Raw genomic sequence first — 21,950 nt, forward strand, 5'->3', positions numbered from 1 at the left:
TACAATCAGTCTATAAAAATTGTTATGTGCATGATCCACTTAAATACTTTATTTTAGATAAAAATTAACATCGAGGAGAAGAAATCGGTAAAATGTAAAATCGGAAATATTATTTACGTTATATTCAACACTATGGACGATGGTTCATTCTGTTTTTTATCATTTAAATTGTATTTTCTGAATAACGTATAATTTTGCTATGTTTCGATAAATAGTTACTGTAAACACTATAGCTATTATATTACTAAAGACTATTATATGATTGAGGGAACCATGTACCGAAATTTTGCTGCTCCTTTAACTTCGGAACACCTCGCCGATTATTCCTTATAAGAGCTTACCCGGAGGCTGACGGAAAGAGCCGATATGTTGCTATTGTTCAAGATCAATCAGAAATTCTTACTTTCCTGCCATTTGAACAATTAAGCTACAGAAAGACCTCTCGCATGCTTCATAAAATCTTTTTGATATTTATCATCACAGTTCCAAGGTTTTTGATACACAAATAATAACATCTACATGTATGTCTTGTAAGATATTTTGCGATATTTCGAAAGCATTTGACAGGGTTTGGTGCAAGTGGTCTATCTTTACATTGGACTAATACTGTTTTGGTTATTGGTGGCAGTATATTAATTTGGCTGAGCAGCTATCTTTCAAACCTGTACCAAAATGTATTTTTGTAAATCAATCTTTCTACTGCGGGCGTCCCGCAGGAATGCTAATCCTGGGTCGGTTGCTTCTGTTCATCTATTAATTATATATGCGATAAATCCACGAACTTTGACGGCTGCACTGAAAATGATAAACATTTCCTTGAAAAAAAAAACACCACGCAATTCAAAACATCATGTTTGGTTACAGGCTTTACTAAATCGATATCAACTGAAAGGTCCCTAAACTATGATACAACATAAAAATAATCACAATGCAACTGATACCGGGTTCGTTATCAAGTGCAATATGACATTGGCATTTACAGCCATTTTACACGTGTTGTAAATGTTTCAAGTATTCTTCCTATATAATTGCGATAACATTAAAAAGATTTTAAAAATGTGACATTTATCAACATAAATGGACTGTAACAGTTATAAACTTCCTTTTACAAGTCGATTATGCAGTTTGCTAACATATGCAACTATCAACAATTCCAAAAAAAAACAGAGATCCACAGCTAGTGATATAAATGGACTGTAAGATATAAACTTCCTGTTACAAGTCAACTGCGCATATCGCAAAAATGTGAGATTGTCAACAATTCCGAAGATAAAAAGACTTGTTAACCTTTGAAACAAAATGTGACCTCTCTTAATGTAACCTTGATTGCATCATTTGGATGATCAATAATCAAGAAAAAAGTCTTAAGGTTATCTAAAAGAATTTGTTTAGTCATTTAGACATCTTTATGCATGTTGGACACCAGTAAACGCATGATATCAGACAAAAAACGAAACCAATTAATATTTTCTATATATTTAATAAATTTACAAAAAAACGCTACTTAAAACCGCATGCCTCCAGATGAGTCAAAAAATGTAAGAAAAATCAAACTTGAGAAAAATGTAATCAATTAAACCGGAAAAAAACACAACAACCCAACATTCTATAAGATAAGCGCTTTGTATAAAAGGAGCTACCCGCGGGCACGGACAGCTAGACAACCGAGTACTCATAATCATGGGTATTTCGTATATATTGGCTAAATATTAATACGGCTTTCAGGTATGTATATATTGCCTTATTTCGATAGTTTTTCACTTGTTATTATTATTATAATTATAAATTCATATATTCATATTTTCATTTTAATTATTTTATATTTTATCTTTAAAAGGAACTGTACCATTTTTATGATTCTGAAAAGAAAGTATCATTGAAAAGGGTATTTTTTATTTCATTTATTTATTTATTCATGGTTTTTTATTTGTTCATTTGAATTTTCCATTTTGATTAATCTATATTACATTTTAAAGAGAAACATCTTATTACATTTATTTTGGAAATAAGATATTTTGTTTTTAGATAAAATGAAAACAGAAAAACAATGTATAAGTATATATAATAAGATTTAAATAGAAATCAAATGTGTATGTTCAAAAATGCCTAAAATATCCGTGATCATTTATCATTACATAAAATATTCTAATATCTGATAACTTTATCGAAAATGTTTTATCTTAATTGTCCTTTAACGGCAACAAATCCATTATCACCTAATATCGAAATGATTAATTAAAAATATAGAACTGGGTATCATTCTCGAATACTAGAATGATGAAAAATATATTAAAAGTGAACAAAGCCCACCAAAACAACATGCCAAGTTACTTGCAAAAGTGTCTCTAATTCTACGTATGCTGTTTCCGAAATGATAACAACTGTGTGACTATAGAAGAACACATTTTTTACAAATCTTTTACTCTTTCATCCATTGAGTTATGGAACAATTTGGATGATAATATTAAAGAAATATGTGTTGTTTTGGTGTATTTTAACTGATGATAATATAAGACATGCGGCGTCACAAAGATATATTTGATACACAATCTGTTTCTAAATATTTTCTATACGGAGATCGAAGTTTATGCACGTATTACGAATGTAGTGATCTAATGCGGATTTTATTAAAAATATCTTGTGCGAAATATTTAAAATATTTCAGTAGTTATTTAATGTACATCCAGTTTCGCAGACGCCCAAAACTCCTCTTCTATTATTCAGTATTTGTTTATAACTGTTCCATTATTCTTTAGAGTGGAAGAAGCTATTGCTACAGTTGTAAGAACTCATGGGTCAACCATTTTGGTACTTTTGTTAATATACTGTTATAGATGTGTACAAAATGAGAATGAGAAAAAGTTTACATAAAAAGCAACAACAACAAAAATGATTTTATCGACTAAAGAATAAATTTACTGATTTCATCGTCATCTATCCGTATAACTGATAAGGAATTACCATAGTTGTTTTGATAATAACTAAGCAATGGAAATCATCTTTGAAAAAGAAAGATAATAAGCGGAAAACCGCTCGGATTTGTTATGTATCTTTGGGGTATTGTTTTCTTTAATGATTATTAGCTAGATACAATTCTGAAAGAAATCAAGGAGGTTTTACCACCTGATTCAGAAATATAACTACTTTTACTTGTATAACTACCTTACTCTCTCATTTTACATTAAAATGTATTGTTCAAACTAAAAATATTTCTTAGATATTTATTGTTTCGAATAATGTAACAGCAAACCATTAATCTGACCAGACAAAAAAGAGAAACTATAAGAAAAATGCCCATAGTGGGGTTTTAATCATGCCGATTGGAAAATATTTTTCCTAGGTGAGAATGATGTTTAGGGGGTATATAGAAATCAGCTTTTCAATTGGTCCGTCCACCGTATGGTTTCCGGACGATAACTAAAGTTTAGGATGAGTTATTGTAATCAAATTTCGTAGCAACCTTATATAAAGACTCTGGTTGTGATTGTATTGGAACCTCTGACGGCAAGGTCAAGATCACTGTTACTAAAAATAGAAAAAAAGTATCCTGTTAATAACTAGAGTTAGTTAGTAATGAGATGTGGCTATCAAACTTGTTATAAAGCCACCTTAAATGAATACCCTGTAGTTGAGATTTGCTTTTAGATCCCCGTGAGTCAAGGTCAAGGTCACTAGTTATCAAACTTATAATATGGAAAGCTTATATGAAGACCCTGGTTTGGATTATTCTTTGACACCAAGGGTCAAGGTTCAGTTCACTGTTGCTAAAAAAGAAAAATGTTTTCCGGCTGGTGAATAGAATAAGATATTGTAATACAATTTGGTACATAGAAAGTTTATATGAATACCCTGGTTGGGATGTCTTTGGAATTCTAGGGTCTATATCGAGGTCATTGTTACTTTATTGATTTTCAAAAGATAAAAGTTAACAGATGATTATAATCATTTACCAAGGCAATTTATTGTAGTAGTCATTGGTTCGTCGTTGAAACATCATAAAATATAGGGTGTGTTCAAATTTTGCACCTGACCACTTAATTTTAAAAGAGTTAAGGTAGCAGGTGGGGTATAATTCACCTTTAGTGCTAGCTCTAGTTTATTATTTATGTAAGGGATTGGCTGGCACACCACACTTTAAAGGTCATTTGGTGCATTTCAACTTTAGCTTAAATGTTGAAAGTAGACATCAGTTTTTTTAATGCAAAAGCGGTCACCAGAACAAAATTACAGATATTCCATAGGCCAGCTGGATGGCCTTCTCAACTTTAACAATCCATAGGCTCAAAATTACACTTTAAAATAATAATTGTGTGTTCTCTAATTTCAAGTATTTTCTTTTGATTTTCGCCAATACTGAACATTGAATAGTACTGTCTGTCACATAAGATATAGACACTTGTGATGATGCTCCTTTGATAACTTTGTTTACTTGGTTAACCATTTTTAAAACAATCATGAGGACTAATAGTATAAATTTTTTTTTATCAAAATATGACTTAATTTTATTCATTGTACTGATTGTAGGTATATTAATCTTCAATAAATTTTCGGTAAAGTTCGTTCGATGAGGGCAGTATTTGATTTTGTCTATAAAATGATCATATTGAGAGTAATAAATGACTAATGAATGGTTTTATAATAACTACATGTCCAGCGTGTTTCAAGGCCGGAACCGCGTAAATCTATGTGTGTTTCTTTTATTTCAATGTTTGTGCCCCAACTTTAGGGAGGGGATTTAGATTTACCATTGTCCGGCCGTCCATTCGTCCGTCCGTCCGTTCTCATTTTGTGTCGCACGTAGCTTAAACAGCATTTGACCTAGAGTCATGAAATGCTGATCAGCATGTGTATGTGTAGTTGTGCACCTGGGTATTTGCGTGTGAATATATTTAGTATTTTTTAGAGTTATTGTCCACGACTTCGTAAAAATTCGCAATTTTCAACTTGTGTCGCACGTAGCTTAAATTGTTTGACCTAGAGTCATGAAACGTTACAGAAATGTTGATCAGCATATTTATTTGTGCCCATGAGTATTTTCGTGTGGATATATTTAGTATTATTAAAGTTATTGCCCTTGACTTTGTAAAAATATGCAATTTTCAAATTGTGTGACATGTAGCTCAAAAAGTATTTGCAATAGTCATGAAACTTAATGAAACTTAATCAACATGTGTAGTTGTGCACCTGGGTATTTGCGTGTGAATATATTTAGTATTTTTAGAGATATTGTCCTTGACATTGTAAAAAGTTACAATTTTCAACTTGTGTGGCATGTCACTCAAAAAGTATTTGACATAGAGTCATGAAACTTTACAGAAATGTTGATCAGCATGTAAAATTGTGTACCTATTGTTTAAGAGTTATTCTGGTATTTTTAGTTTAATGAGAGTTATTGCCCTTGACTTTGTATAATTTGCAATTTTCAACTTGTTCATGCATAGCTCAAAAAGTATTTGACCTGTAGACCTGAAATTTTACAAGTATGTCAGCATGTGTACTTATGCACCTTGGTGTCTGCTTTTGTATTTATTCAGTATTTGTAAAGTTCTTGCCCTTTACTTAGTAAAAGTTTTTTAGTTTACAACTTGTGGCACATGTAGCCAAAAACATATTTGACCTAGAGTCATAAGATTGACAAAACAGTGCAGTGTGGGGGCATCCGTGTCCTATGGACACATTTCTAGATACTTATTAAATCGTTTTGCAATTATCTTAGTAAGACTTTCCCCTGTTAAAATTCTATAAATAAAAGAAATATCTTAAATCAAGTCATCAAAGCAATAAATGTCATTTAAATCCGTTACAAGACAAAGATCCATATCCGTGTGAACATGTTTGCAAGAATGCAAGAAATAGACCATTTACATTCAAATATACGGAAAAAAAACAACAACAAAAAACAAAACAAAAACAGATACTTAAAGAAGGGCTTGGACTGAGCATTCCTCTGATATTATAGGCAACCAATTAACAGCCTGTGTGACTTTTCAAATTACAAAGTACATATTCAATATTGATTTTTTTGTGAATTTCACGGGCAGAAACGAAGTTTGATTTAGATATCTAGATGAGTATTATTATGTTTTTATAATTGACAGTTCAATAAAATAAATCTTAGAAATGAACGAAAAAAAGGTGTTTCCTTAAGTAAATTAGACTATAGTTAGTATTTTCATAAGCAGGAAAAAATGGAACTAGATAAGTATAATTTTCTTTAAAATAATTCTCACTCATTACAAAAATGATGTTTTTTCATCACAACACACTTCTATGTCACCGCCATTATAAGAAATCTGTTTTTTTTGTGTGTTTATTATAATTATTTATATATCAAATCTTTCGACATTACTGTTCCTTCATTCTCATTTTTTTGTTCTCAGAAAGCAAAATTTATCTCCGATATTTTTTTTATTTTCGAACAAATTTCCATTTACTTTTAATTAATTTTATTCAATTTTTAAACATTTCTTTCCTTGCTTAGTACAAGTACTGATTAAAGCATGAATGTGATCATTTTTAAAGTACGTGTGAAATATTCTAAGAACAATTCTTTTTTGTTAACCTATTTTTTTATTGGGTGTGTTTAAAAATGGTCAGCAAATCACAATATTCAAATTTATCAACTTTTCTATAACATATTTATTAAAAAGGACTAAGGTCGCACTTACCACACCGATATTTTGAAAATTTTCTAAAATCAATATATACGAAAGCCAAATAGTATCAAATGTACAAAAGAATAATTATGCGAATTAGAAGGAGTTGTAAAGCGAAAATGGCGTAAAAACGCGAAAAAGGGTGTTAACGGCGTAGAAAACACAAACGAATACGTCGTAATATCGCGAATTTAAAAGATTTAATAATGCGAACAAAAGCGTTATAACTCGAAAACAAAACATTTTACATAATCAAAATACGCTTTCACCATTATTTGATTTACCTATTTACTGCACTTTTTACAGATAGACTAATTTGGAGATAGAATCACATAAATATAAGATACTAAACGGTTATTAGTTATTAATACCTATGTTATTATATATAGTAACAAAATCTAGGGTATTTCAGGGCCATTATGGCAAGATCTAGGTCATTATGCAATTTTGGCCGCCTTGCTACTCGGCATTATTTTTCCATAATGGGCGAGTGAATGAGCGCACGTACAGAATGACGTCATCAACTCTCAGTGACTTTAAAGTTTAAATGACGTAATCAAACGCAATCAACAAAGCTTAACATTGAATATTTATAAACTCAAGAAAAGAATACAATAACTCATTCCAAGACAAAACATGACCCTCAGAACTTCCAAAAAGGATTTCAGTTTGACGATATAGTTTTTTAAAAGAGACCGATCGGATCGATGGCATTTAGAGGTTGACATTGATCGTCTCAGAAACCGTTCTTGAAGGCACAAAAGTTCATAAAAAACTGGCACTAAATGTTATTCTCACAAAAAAATATAAAGAGTATTTATCGATATAAACAACAATAAAACAACATTGTCTCATATTTATTTTGTTTTGTCATTTTTTCAAAGTAAATCGAAGAGTTAACCTGAATGACAGATATTTGTTTACATCGACAACTGTCCGTTTCTTAGAAAGGGCGACAACCAAGATTAGTGGCGATGTCTAAATGCCGTATTTCGGACATAGGTATTAAAGACGTTAATACTTGGTTGCTGCTCGCCATTATGCGATAATGGCCCTCGAGTCCATAATGTCCTTCGGGCCTGCGGCCCTCAGGCCATTATGCACATCTTCGGGCCATTATCGCATAATGGCGAGCAGCAACCAAGTATTAACCTCTAATTTATACAGGACATACTCGTATCTGTAGATAAATGAACATGTAACATAAAATAAAATCAGATAAGGTTACTGTAGTGACATCAATGATATGATATGATACAATCATGTGAATTAAGAATAACTGCACGTACATCCGGCCCAATGTTCCTTTAATTCAATAACTCACCTTATACTGACACATATCAGAGAGTCACAAGAAGTGTATGACAAATAGTTATATCAGTATTGATGTAATGATGATTACAATGTCTTTTGTTTTGCAGTATAACGTCTTTTGGTGTGTATATATATATATGTATACGTATATCTGACACAAATGTTATATGTTTTTGTTTTCGGAGATAAATTTCCGTATTGGCTTATTTTACAATTATTGACTAGTGTTCCATTGAATATCACATGACAGACAATGGGTCATCAGTTAATAATTGTTTTATTATCCGATGAGCCGAAAATTAAACAAGAGGGCCATGATGGACCTCAAAACGCTAACCTGTATATAGGCCCCCGGGGCCGGGCCAATTTTAACCCAGGGTCTTCTATTTGAACAAACTTGGTAGACACCCACTAGAAGATGTTTCATGCTTAATAACTAAGCTCTAGCTTCTTGGGTTTTTAAAAGAAGATTTTTAAGTTTTTACTCTATACAAATAAGGAAAATCAATGACCCGGCGGGCGGGGCCAATTTTAACCCCAGGGCCCTTATTTGAACAAAAACGTTAGACACCTATTAGAAGATGTTTCATACTAAATATCTTAGCTCTAGCTCTAAAGGTTTTTTAAAAGAAGATTTTTTAGATTTTTTTTCTATATACATAAATGGAAAAACAATGACCCCCTGGGGCCGGGTCAATTTTGACCCCAGGTCTTTTATTTGAAAAAACTTGGTAGACACTCACTAGAAGATGTTTCAAGCTTAATAACTAAGCTCTAGCTACTTGGGTTTTTAAAAGAAGATTTTTAAGTTTTTACTATACACAAATAAGGAAAATAAATGACCCGGTGGGCGGGGCCAATTTTGAACCCAGGGCATTTATTTGAACAAACTTGGTAGATATCCACTAGAAGATGTTTCATGCTTAATAACTAAGCTCTAGCTACTTGGGTTTTTAAAAGAAGATTTTGTAAGTTTTTACTATATACAAATAAGGAAAATCAATGACAACCCCCAGGCAGGGCTAATTTTGACCCCAGGGCCCTTATTTGAACAAACTTGGTAGATACTGACTGGATAATGTTTCATGCCAAATATTTAAGCTCTAGCTCTTACAGTTTTCTAAATGAAGATATTTTAAGTTTTTTCTTTCGGTTAGCATGGCAACCAGTTCTCCTTGGAATTAAATCCTTTGCACAATTTTTGAAATTGTCTACCAATGGTACATTTCTGTGAAGTTTGGATGAAATTGGCTTAGCGGTTTATGAGGAGATGAAGTAAAAGTTTACGGACGAACGACGGACGGACGCCGGACGAAAAGCGATCACAAAAGCTCACCATGTCACTTTGTGACAGGTGAGCTTAAAAGTTAAAAATAGAATTAGTAAGTCACATGATACATGTGGTAGCAAGTACATGTACACATCAGATAAAATAATATTGTCATAGTTGATACCATTTATCTTACGTGTCAACAATAACTTTATCTTTATCAAAACTTACCTGTTCATTATTAACCTTGTAAGTCATACAAAGCTATTTGAAGGAAAGTCATCTTTAGGATAAAATAATCTTTATTTTTACTTTTTTTACTCAAAAAAATATTTTTTTTATTGTTTGAGAACATGCGAAGAGATGGGAAGAAAAATTAAACCGAGGTTCAAATAACTTTAAAACATAAACATACATCAACCAAGAACTTAAAACAAGAAGACATACAAAAGATATATACTCTTTATATTCATACATTTGTTGTTATCATTATGTTAAGTTTTTGACTTGTTAATTTTGTAAGTTTTTTACTTATAAAATTGCAGATTAAAATGATGCTTTATGTATGTTTAGTAATAAATAAAATAAATTGTATGAATGTTCAGTATATGTGTTAAGATATATGTTAAAATTGCGATAACCATTTAATCATTTCTTTTACATATTATATTTTCTTCGACTGATGTGTTCTTTTGTGTGTGTTTTTTATTTTTATTTTAGTAGGCCGCATTGTAAATAAGATATTGCAATCTGTATATGTCTTAATGTGTTACCTTTGGTTAATAAAGTTATTATCATTAATATTATTATGACTCAGAATTAAATAGAAAATGATATTTCTGTGTTATTTTTTAGACTTATTTGTTTTCAGACTTAATTAATTATTGATGTTAAAATAAAAAAAACATCGCACACAAGTTATTGATGCAGACCTACATCAAGTGGTACATAAATCATGCAAAACTATTTTTATTCGATCATGTAAAAAAAACCTACAAGGAGTCCCTTGAAATTCCAGCTGTATAAGCCAAGGATGATAATTTGTTTTTTTTCAATGCTTGAAAAATTACTTTTAAACTTCAAGCAATTATGATATATACATGAAACACTGCTTTATACAATATTCACTAAACTTGTAATCCATTTAAAACAGATTATGAACATATTTGATTGCATTTTGTCAAACAAGAGTCAACGTCAGGTGGAACCACACTCAATCTCTTCTACTTCTAAGGTCAAACACATTGAAGAAAGAATATTGCTATAAAAATACTCCTAGATAACAAAACGGTATTCAACAAATTATAATTTCAATTTAATACTTGACCTTGCTGGTAAAAATCACATTTGAATTAATTATCATTGCCATCTTCGTAGTACATGTCGAGGGCTTATGTGCAAAAGGGTTGTAACCTATATTACCTAAAGATGGAGTAACAACCCTTTCGCACCAATCAGCTGATGTATGACTTTGTTCTTTTGTCATCCAAAAATAAATAACAAAGATATGACAATTATCAGCCATCGGGATTTCAATTGATTTTTTTTTACAATTTTTTTCCAGAAATCTTTACAAACAAGAAGGCCAATATGGCCCTAGATCGCTCATCTAACTCATCGAACTCATCCGAACAATTACCTAGACAAACATTCTGAACAAGTTTCATGACAGGTGACCTAGAAATCATCAAACCAAACTTTCAGACCAATTTCCCTGATAATTGGATCAAAAACGTCTTTAATATACACATGATAAAAAATGTTTGCTGGAAAAAATACCCAAATTTGGCTGGCAGATAATCTGCATGTGTGAAAATCATGCAAAGGTCACTTTTGATTTATCCACCCTTTCTTCGCCATCTTTGCATGAAAAATTGTAAGAACACTCTAAATAGATAAACCTAGAATGATTATTATCAATAACTGTAAAGAATACATTATTCTGATGTTTGATAGAGGAATCATTTTTTAAAAAAATATTTTGAAGGTGAAACCCGTGTCAATTACACTAGAAAGAAAATTGATAATAAAGATTTTTTGAAAAGATGCACATGTTTAGAAGGACCTTTAACGTTATTACTGGTAGTGGTCCTTTGTAAGTGATAACCTGCTTTCAAAATGGCATTGTCATGTTTCAATAAATTTGATTACAATGCAAAAATGACCTTAGAAAATGTCAAGAACGGCAAAAAGAATTGTATTGACCCTAACCCGCGAATCTGATGATGTTGGGATGTATGATACTATTTTATAAATATATTTTTTTTACTTTAAAAATAATTTATCCAACCCTTTTTTATTACAGTTGCTTCATATACATAGTTCGCAAACAGGAAGCTTTAATCAAATTTCAATTCTAATGGAATTTAAGATTTACACCGTTCCATTCTCTACTTATCCAAGGGTAAAGTATGCATGCAAACACTTGGATCCGCTTCTTCGTCGTTACGATGACATTTATCTAACCTCGAGCCAGACCTCTTACAGAGATTATACCAACAAACAGGAGTTCAAGCTATGTCTACAAACCTTGGGCGGTGATCGAGATATTGATATCAGAAGTGTAACAAAACAAAACGATGTACCTGATTGCATTACAGAAAAATGCGCTAATGTTAAAGAGCTCGTTCAAAAAGGATGTCTTCAAAACTCTTTTGTTATCATTGTTGCTTCTGATATCAATGAAGTCGACATACCTACATACAACAACGTTGGGACTATCTGCCTGGTGACTGACACGAATGACAGCCATGCGAATTGCTATCAAGGAACGCCTTTCAAAGGAAAACTTTACGAAAATGTCAGCGCAAAGATGGAATTGATTTTATACAAAGCATCAGGAATGAAAGGCAAATGTGATTATTTGCTGCAAGATTTGATAAAAAAATTTGAAAAACAACAGACAGGTATCTTTCATAAAAATTCGATTCTATTTGTTTGATTAATTAATTAGCTAAATAATAAGGCATTCAATGATTTGTCTTCCTTTAAAAATATTATGTAGTTGGAAAGAAATATTAAGTGAATGAAAAGAAATATACTACAAACTTAACATACTAAAATTAATTTCTTATTCACATTTACGATATTTTTATAATTATACAAAATCATTTCCGATTTTTTTTTGTCTTTTGTAAATATATGATTATTTACATCACTTTATGAAACATAAATTTATAGAATTTTTGTGTATGTGTGTGTGTGCGCGCGTGTGTGCGTGCGTGTGCTCGGTTTTTTCGTTGTTGTTGTTTTTAACATTAAAATCGGTTAGAAACAGATAATGAAATATGCGATAATTAAACATTAAGAATTATATTTTTAGAGTCATTGCCACAGCAATCGAAGTCAGTAGAAGACATAATATTAGGAGGTATGTTTGAGGTTATATATTTATATATTTGTCAGCAGTTTGCAAGAAAATCATCCTGCACCTTACTTTTATTTTTTCACTTATGGTTTACATTTTTCAAATATGTCCGTATGCGTTCATTCTTTTTTTATTTCATAGCCTGTTTCCGGTGAAAAAGTTTGTTGCATAACATGGTTGTATTACATAATTATAATTGTCAGCGGAAGATATTCTTTTGTGTCAAAAAAGTATTACTTATTCTATGAGATGAGTCAATATAAAAAAGAATATAAGAAAAACTTAAAACATTTTACAACTGACTTATTTCAGCAGAAGAAAACGTGCCCAAGCGAACTAGCTCAGTTAAAGAGAGGAATATATTTGGTATGCCTTTACGCTGTATATGAATACATTCAAATCATATGTAAAAGAATACTCTGAAGAAGTTTGCAACATGGCAAAAACCTTAACTTCCGTTAACAATTTCAATGCGAAATGAGCCTATTTGAGAGACAACCTGTCCACAAACCCCTTGAATTGCTATTAGACTTTTTTGTTTGAACTAGTATAAAATTCATCTATGACAATTCTATAGAAGGTTGTATTTATTTTAGAACACATTATTTTTGGCGACTGAATGTACAAAAATAATTATCAAACAAATAGAAAATATTAATATAAGATTTAAGTTTTGAACGCTATTTTGAATGATAACGTCCAGCCAAGCGCTTTATAATACTTGCATAGCAAGAATAACTAATTAACAGATAATGTTACATTTGGTTTAAGACACGTGTATTTATTTATTTTAAATACCATCTGTAATAAATGGATAAGGAAACATCTATATTGAACAAATTTGGATAAATACCCAAACATAAAACAGGGACAAAATGGCACAGAAAAATATTTTATTATTAACTCCTGGTAATAGTTGTTTCATGGCCCATCTAAATATCAAACAAACACACATTTTGACCGCACGCCAATATGGCAAATTGGCAAGCCAGATATAACAGAGTATTATATTATTAGTATAAACATTCGGAAGTGTCATACAAATAGATAAATATAGATATAAAAAGCCCATTTGGCAACAAATTAAAAGCCAATTTGGCATCACAAAGCCCACTTGGCATAAAACATTGATTACTGCGCGCCAATATGGCGTATTGGCCTTTCAAACATTAATGTATATATTTAGTAAATCCGGAAGTGGAAAGTGTCATACTAATATATACATAATTCCGGAAGTAGGAAGTGTCATACTTAATATATAAAATATGTATACTCACAAAAGCCCATTTTGGTATTTACATGTATTTTGTCTGCACACCCATGTGGCGTATTGGCAATAATATATTTTTGACTCCATGCTCGTATCTTTTAAAGACATAAGTAGGGTCATACCAATATAACACAGAAACAGTATTTACAAAAGGGTCATACCATGCACGCGCATCCTCAAAATTTTTATACCGCGAACACTTTTTCAACCGGTATTTTGAACAAAAACGAGTCATGTAAAGCAATCAGAATAGATTTGAATTTAATTTCTTTTGCAAAGAAGATGTCCTTACTTCTAGTTTTAATATTCCAAATGCCTTGACACAAATTTTCCCTTTCTTGTCAGTATATCGCTTTGAATGCAATTTTGATTCTAGATACCGCGTACACCCGGCGTTGAAATGTTTAAGAAATTGAGAAATTGTCGATTAAACTGAAAGTTCCACACAGCTGGCAGTTATTTTATTTTAGAACCTGTTTCCTAAATATATTTCCAATCTTTTTTATTCTTCCTTTGTACGAAAGATGTCTTAAAACGAACTTTTTACAGGTAATAGACATTATGATACTGCGTACTTTTTCAAAAATTCAAGATACTGCGTACACATTTTGAACACGTTCTTTGAAGCAGTCTAAGTTCATAATGAGATCAAATGGATAACATTGGCGAGCAAAAAAGTAAAATAATAAAAAGATAATTAAAATAAAAAATAAGATTTATATCCTGTGATAAAGTATGCTCCCTTATGTAGATATGCAGTAATATAATCACAAGAGCCGTAGGCCTACGGACATCTGAACGACATATCATGCTATATGTATCACACAGAGCAAATAAATCAATATGTTTTTCAATTCTTACACGTCAAGAAAACTTAAACATAATTTATCGTGTGGTTTAAAGGTTATGGATATTTTTCTAAACTAAAACTTTGTAATAAGAAGGGATCTTTTACAGAAATGAGGAAACTTAGTAATCTATAATATCATCATTATGATCAATGTTATCCTATTGCTCATTATTAAGAAACAGATGATAACATCCAGGTAACAAATAACACGAGCAAACTGATTGTTTCTAAACAAAAAGTTTTAAATATGTATACAAATGTTACCTTACTCCGCTCACCTTAAGCAATTTTTGGCCATTTCACTATGTAAAAGCCTTAATCAAAATATCCCTAAAATTTACCACAAGGAGGGGCTGTATTCAAAATTTGCATAAATTCTTTTTAAAGTATATTGGTTGATCTTGCAAATATAAAATACATTTACCGTGCAGTTTTTATTTCTTTAAACTTTGAAAATATCTGATATCCTATTTGCTTTTAGATTTGGCATTATTAAATACCAACAATAATGATATATTTAAAATCAAACACTTTTATTCTTTTCATAGGAGATTTAAGAGATACATAAATACTGTTAAAAATAAGAAAAAAATTTTTTTAATCAAATGTCCTAATGGGATTTGAACATCCCCCTCAGTTTCATGCAGTTGGTAGTGATTCTAGCCTATTTGAACGCTCAAAGTGGAGGTAATGCATTAGGGGTGACTTATCTTAAGATGCGCTAAACGTTATCGTTATACTATAGGTGCGTTCATGAGTAATGATTCTTTTTCATTTCAAAATATCTTCATTTTTGGTATATGATCAATAGAATATTAAAGTCGTGTAAGTTTAATACTAAATTTATTGAACTCGTTCAATAAAATGAATTCATGCTCGCCAGAGGCTCGCATAATATAATTTTATTCAACTCGTTCAAGAAATTCAGTATTAAATTTTTACGTTTATCACATACCCGTGTCGATTTTACGTCTCCGTAAAAATGATATTGCATGATCGTGTACATTTAAAGCATATGACGTCACGTCAAAATATATTCACGGCCGTGCAATAGCATTTTTACGAGACGCAAAAGCAGCATGGGTATGTGATAAACAGAGTATATTGAAGGTGTGCATCAACCGACTAAAAGCCTTTAAAGATCGTTGATATTAGAAACACTGGGCGAGAACAAAGTAAATCACCACCAAAATAGTCCAACTATAGTTTTTCTTGACGTGTTAGACTGGAAAAATTATATGTGTTATACATATAGCACGATATGTCGTTCATATGTCCTCAGGCCTACGGCTTTTGTGATTATATTACTGCACATCTAAACTTTCTCATTTTCCACAATGGCATTCAAACTTGCATTTCATGCATGTCAAGTAATAATACTCAGAAAAAAGCACACATGCCTATTCAAAAGTCACATTTCGAGGCGTGAAAGCGAAAAGGTTCTAACTGACATTTTTTTTTACAAAATTAACTTTTTTTTATAAATTTGTAACATAAACACCCATATACATCTGAAGTCAAAATATGTTAGATTTAGTTTACTTATAACAAGGTGAAATGAAAAATTGTCCAAAGGTTCTAAGTGAAAATCACCTTTTTATTTTTAAAAAAAAAAAGGGAAAATGTTCTGACTGCAATTTGCAGTTGGAACATTTTCGATTTTCTTTAGTATAAAATGTCAAGATTAAAAAAGCCCTTAAACTGCATTAAAATAAATGAGATCAAAACAATTTTGGAAGCTAAACCTTTTTTAGTATTAAATAATATCACATACGGATTCATAAGTTTCAGATTAGATGCGTTGATTTTGGGGAAAAAAACTTAAGTACTTAGAACTGTTTCGCAGTTAACTCCACTCATAAACTTATCGATTCTTAAAAAGCAAAACAGTTCTAAGAGTTCAAGACCAGTAACTTTCTTAAATGGTTTTAAGTGCCTGTAAAAATTGTGTGATGATATTGAAGGTAGGGCTATTGACGACAGTAAGAAATCTGATAATATTACTGAAAGTGAGACTTTAGCTGGTTGGAAATAAATCCAGGGACATAAGCTTTAAGCTGCAGTCTCACTTACATCCTGGCAGGTGTCGATGGTCCTTCATGTTGGCTGGAGAAGAATCCGAGACAAAATAGGCATACATTCATTTCTTTAAATGAGCTATAAATTTGATTATTGAAAATGCAGTGTGCGAAAAAAATATCAGTTTAGAGTGTAAATGAGTAAACAAATTTAATGAAACACATTAAAATATACCTTCTATGGATGTACATTTTAAGGGAGCATACTTTATCACAGAATTTGAATCTTATTTTGTATTTTAATTTTCTTTTTATTATTCGTTTGTTCGAAAGTGTTATCCATTTGATCCCATTATGAACTTAGACTTCTTCGAAGAAAGTGTAATCAGATTCAATAACATATAAATGTGTACGCAGTATCTTGATTTTATGAAAGTGTATGCAGGAAAAATAACAAAGATTGAAAATATATTTGTGAAACAGATTCTACAATAAACCAACTTCGAATTGTGTGAAACTTTTAATTTAATTGGCAATTTCTCAATATCTGTAACATTTCAACAACGGGTGTACGCAGTATCCAGAATCAAAATTGCATTCAACGCGATATACTGACAAGAAAGGGAAGATTTGTGTCAAGGCATTTGGAATATTAAAGCTAGAAGTAAGAACTTCTTCTTTGCAAAAGAAATTAAATTCATATCTATTCTGATTGCTTTACATGACCCGGTTGAAAAGTGTTCGCGGTATGAGAATTTTGAGGATACGAGCGCATGGTATGACCCCCCTTGATATAGAAAAGCCCAAAAAATTGCTTCGGATGGTAAAAGATAAAAACATTACTGCTTTAATAAAAGCATCTCAAAATTTTAAATACAATGTATTACGTTAACATAAACATAATATTCATAAACAATGTAAAACATACAGTTTCATTTTTATAAGTTTTAAAGATAAATTTAATTATGGTCAAAAACCTAATTTAAAAGGGAGAAAACTGGTAAAGATATGACTTTATGACAAACCAGGATTATCTCCCTTGAAGTTAACTGCATGAATGAAATACAAGATTTCGTATAATGCGTATTATATAAGAATCCAAAAATTTCCAAACACCCGGTATACCAGTTCCTTCATGAGAAAATTATTTGATGGTAAAGGCATCGTATGGGATACAATTTTTTCCAAATCAAAATATGTGAAAGACAAATATGGATAAATTGTGGCAATTTGTATCAGTTTTAATAAAAATCGTTCTGTTTTTTATATTTTGGACATTTATAAACATATTATGATACCTATCTTTAGAGACTATTCAGCAAAAAGAGCGCCTCTATGATGAAATGCTTGGCATGTTTCGCCGAAGTTTAATTCCAGATGATGAAACTTTAAGACCACTTGTTAGACAACTTACAGACAAACGCATTACTGAAGAGGTAGGCCCAGAATATGTAGCTTAAAACATAATGTAAAGTGATTTTTAACAAAACCCGTAAAAACATATTACATTACAAAAACGATTGGCTATCTGGTATTTATCACTGCACTGTCAAACTGAGCATGTCATCTTGGGTGTTGTCATGCTCTACTAATCCAAAAGAACGTCTTTTTCAAAGTATATTTCAATGTCACTGTAGATATTGTTCAGAAACTAAATATTGTATATAACTGAATAAATGTGTATTCACTTATCTCTTTCATAGAGTTTTACGTGCAAATACGACATTCATTAATAGTAAATCAACCTAGTTTATATATGAATGTGTATTAGTCGTTTTAATCTTGACACTATTTCATTCGATTCATAAAAACTCAATTTATCAATTTTCAGTTGAAGGAAGATCTTAAAAACGAAAGTTCATCCATAAGAAGTTGCGGATACCGCGGTTGCACTTTAGTCATTTTTGTTGATGAAGATTGCGATCCGCAGAATTTAAAAACCCGCCTAAAAAAATGCCTGCTGAAGAAACACAAAATCGCATCATTTTCCGTAGAGCCGTTGAATATCAAAGAATTTTGTAAGGTGGGGTCAAAAGCTGAAGCAATATTTGGTGATGGCAAAACCAGAAGGAGTGGAACATTAGGTGGCTTTGGTTATGCTATATCATGCAGTGGCAATGGAAGCAAAACCATCGGGTTAGTGTCTCGACATGTCGTTACCATTGGTGACAGTTCTGCTACCAGTGTATTCATTAATTCTGATGGAAACACAACAGAAGCATCTGTTGATATTGATAACTCATTTGCTGATCAACACGAAATTGTATTAGATATCGCATCAATTTCGTTCATGAATGATACATCTGAATTCGAAACAACATATAAAACATCAGAAAACAGAAGTGCAATAGGCGTTTTAACTACGTACACCACGGAACAAATGAAGGGGCTTCCTGTTCAAATATGTGGAGCGTGCACACCACTAGGACGTGGAACTGTTACAATGCCAAAGATTGAAGGTGTTAGAGACAGCTGTATGGATGAAAATTTTATTTTTGTCGAAGATGACATCACTGAAGGACAGGGAAATGAGGTTTTCTGTAAAGAACTTGATAGTGGCGCAATAGTTTGTACAGACGATCAAGATAATCCAGATAAGGTACAGTTAATTTCAATGGTAATTGGGGGAGACCTTAATGGGACAGGCAAATATGCAACGCTGAAGCTAAAAGAGGGAATCAAACAAGTTGAAGAAGAAACTGATTCTACTGTTGAACTTTTGTAACAGAACATCATTATGAGAATTGAGATATAGAAAATATGTGAGAATGAATGATGCTTGTTGTTTGATTGTAGACCTTAAATATAGGAAATATTAGAGGTAGAAGTTCATTGTGTGATTGTAAAACTTTGATGTAGAAAAGGTAAGGGAATGATGCTTTCCATCTGAGTGTAGAAATTTGATGTAGAAAATATGAGATAATGATGTTTATTGTTTGATTGTAGAACTGTGATGTAGAAAAAATAAGAGGTAAAAGTTTATTGTTTGCTTGTAGAACTTTGATGTAGAACATATGAGAGAATAGTGTTTTTGTTTGATTGTAACTTTGATATAGATAATATGAGAGGTAGAAATTTATTTTTGAATGTAGAACTTGAATACAGAAATGAAATATAAGAAAATGATATTTATTTCTTGATTGTAAAACTTTGCTGCAGAAAATATGAGAGAATGATGTTTATTGTTTGATTATAGAACTTTGATGTAGAAAATATGAGGGAATTATGTATTTTGTTTGAGTGTAGAGCTTTGATATAGAAAATATATAACGACGATGATTATTATTTAACTGTAGAACATGAATGATATTTATTGTTTGATGTTTATCATTCAAAATGTCATTATTAAGAATCATGAATGATAATCATGGGAGATAACAAACAACGAAATTTTACATTTCTGATGACTTAAACCTTTAAATGTGTGAATACTTCAAACATCTCTTTTAACTGATAATCAATATTCATATAGCCATTAATCACCTCCATTATTATCTGTACTAATAATTGTATTAAAAAAGCTTTTAGCTGCATGTATATACGGATGTAATCATTATAAAACAACGTAATATTCACATAACTAGTTTCTAATAAAGTCGTATTTAAAAATAAATAAAAAACAATTCGACAAATTAATAATTAATTGTTTTGTATTAATTCAGTTGTTGTAAAAGTAAAGTTGAATGACAAATAAAAAAGTACATAGTCGAGGTCTACTTTCATTTGTAATATTATTTAAACATTTAAAATGCAATGTTTATGGACCATTATGTAGACAGTTTTCCGCCAAGCCTTAAAACAGATTAATGCACACAGCAATCTTAAATACTGTTGATACTTCCAACATATATTTTGTTTTTTGTTCTATTTAAACATTGTTCACACTGTGGTACGTTCCAGCAGTAACCTTTTATATCTCAAATTAAAATATATACATATATGTAATTACGAAAAGGACAGGTCAGTAAAGACATTGGTTAAAGGGACTCCACTAAGTTTTTAACAGGAAATAATTTTTTTCGAGATAAATGTTCCATTCAATAATGGTTTATGAATAGGTTTGTGCAAAATTATAGATCATTTGCTCACTCCGTTTTTTAAGAATGATAATTACAAGTTTGAAAAATAACAATAAATTGATAATCGTCGCATCGCTTTTCACACAATCGTTCCTAGACTCAAACTCAAAAAGTCAATTTACAATATAAGTGTGAGTACATTTATTAATCCTCTTACTGTAGTAAGTGCTCCCGTTGATCTATTTAACAAAAAATGATGAAAAACTTTGGAATCACCCAAAAACTAGTTTTTCCATGTTAACATGTGGTCTTTCACCTAATTTTGGTGAAAATTGTTGTATTGTAACATTTATAATTTTTTTAGTTAAGAAATTCAAATTATATATTTTAAAAGGCTTTTGACTCTAGGGGTTTCCTTTAAGAAGCAAACATTTATTTAAGCTATTTTCAGCGACTTTATGATTTCTTTTGAATACCATGATTTTATATGCATAAATTGATCTTAAAAATATTTAGATAATATATTCTTTTTTAAGTCTCCTTCTCACATTTAGAAATATAATACACAAAATTAATATACATTTAAAATACGTGTAAGACCAATCAACTAATCAACTGGGATTTATAAGAGACATATGCAACAATTGTCATATATTGTCTTATTGCATGTATTTACCTGTAGAACAGCTAAGAACTGGAATACTCTTGTTAATATGATTTGTTTTTAAATTGTTTTAAAAGAAGTAAAAGAAAGAAAAAAGTGGAATAATTTGCCAATATACTCCACAATAAAAAATGGTTTTAAATTATGATATTCGTCCTTAATGTGCCTTCTGGGTACATGTATAGCCAATATATTGCTATTGTTCCAGATCAATTAGAAATTCTTACCTTCCCGCCATTTGAACTATTTAGCTGCAAAAAGACCTCTCGCATGCTTCAATCAACCTTGTTGATATTTATCATCACAGTTCTCAGGTTTTTGATACACAAAAATAACATCTACACGTATGTCTTGTATGATATTTGCGATATTTCGAAAGCGTTTGACAGGGTTTTGTACAAGTGTCATATCTTCAAATTTCACCAATAATGTATTGGTTATTGGTGCAGCATATAAATTTGGCTGAGCAACTATCTTTCAAATTTGTACCAAAAAGGTTTTGTAAATTAATCTTTCTCGAGT

General features: G+C 31.0%; 1 protein-coding gene across 1 annotated transcript; it reads left to right on the forward strand.

Moving 5' to 3' along the window:
* Positions 1–1,661: 1,661 nt before the first annotated feature.
* LOC132732626 (uncharacterized) lies at positions 1,662–20,808 on the forward strand. The gene is made up of 6 exons (XM_060719097.1): positions 1,662–1,725; positions 11,546–12,146; positions 12,563–12,610; positions 12,920–12,973; positions 18,054–18,181; positions 18,577–20,808. The coding sequence occupies exons 2-6, from the start codon at positions 11,600–11,602 to the stop codon at positions 19,468–19,470; spliced, it is 1,671 nt and encodes a 556-aa protein (XP_060575080.1). The 5' UTR covers positions 1,662–1,725; positions 11,546–11,599; the 3' UTR covers positions 19,471–20,808.
* Positions 20,809–21,950: the final 1,142 nt, after the last annotated feature.

Source organism: Ruditapes philippinarum, unplaced genomic scaffold, assembly GCF_026571515.1.
Source record: "Ruditapes philippinarum isolate M1 unplaced genomic scaffold, ASM2657151v2 ctg5034_1_1_1_1, whole genome shotgun sequence".
Taxonomy (NCBI): Eukaryota; Metazoa; Mollusca; class Bivalvia; order Venerida; family Veneridae; genus Ruditapes; species Ruditapes philippinarum.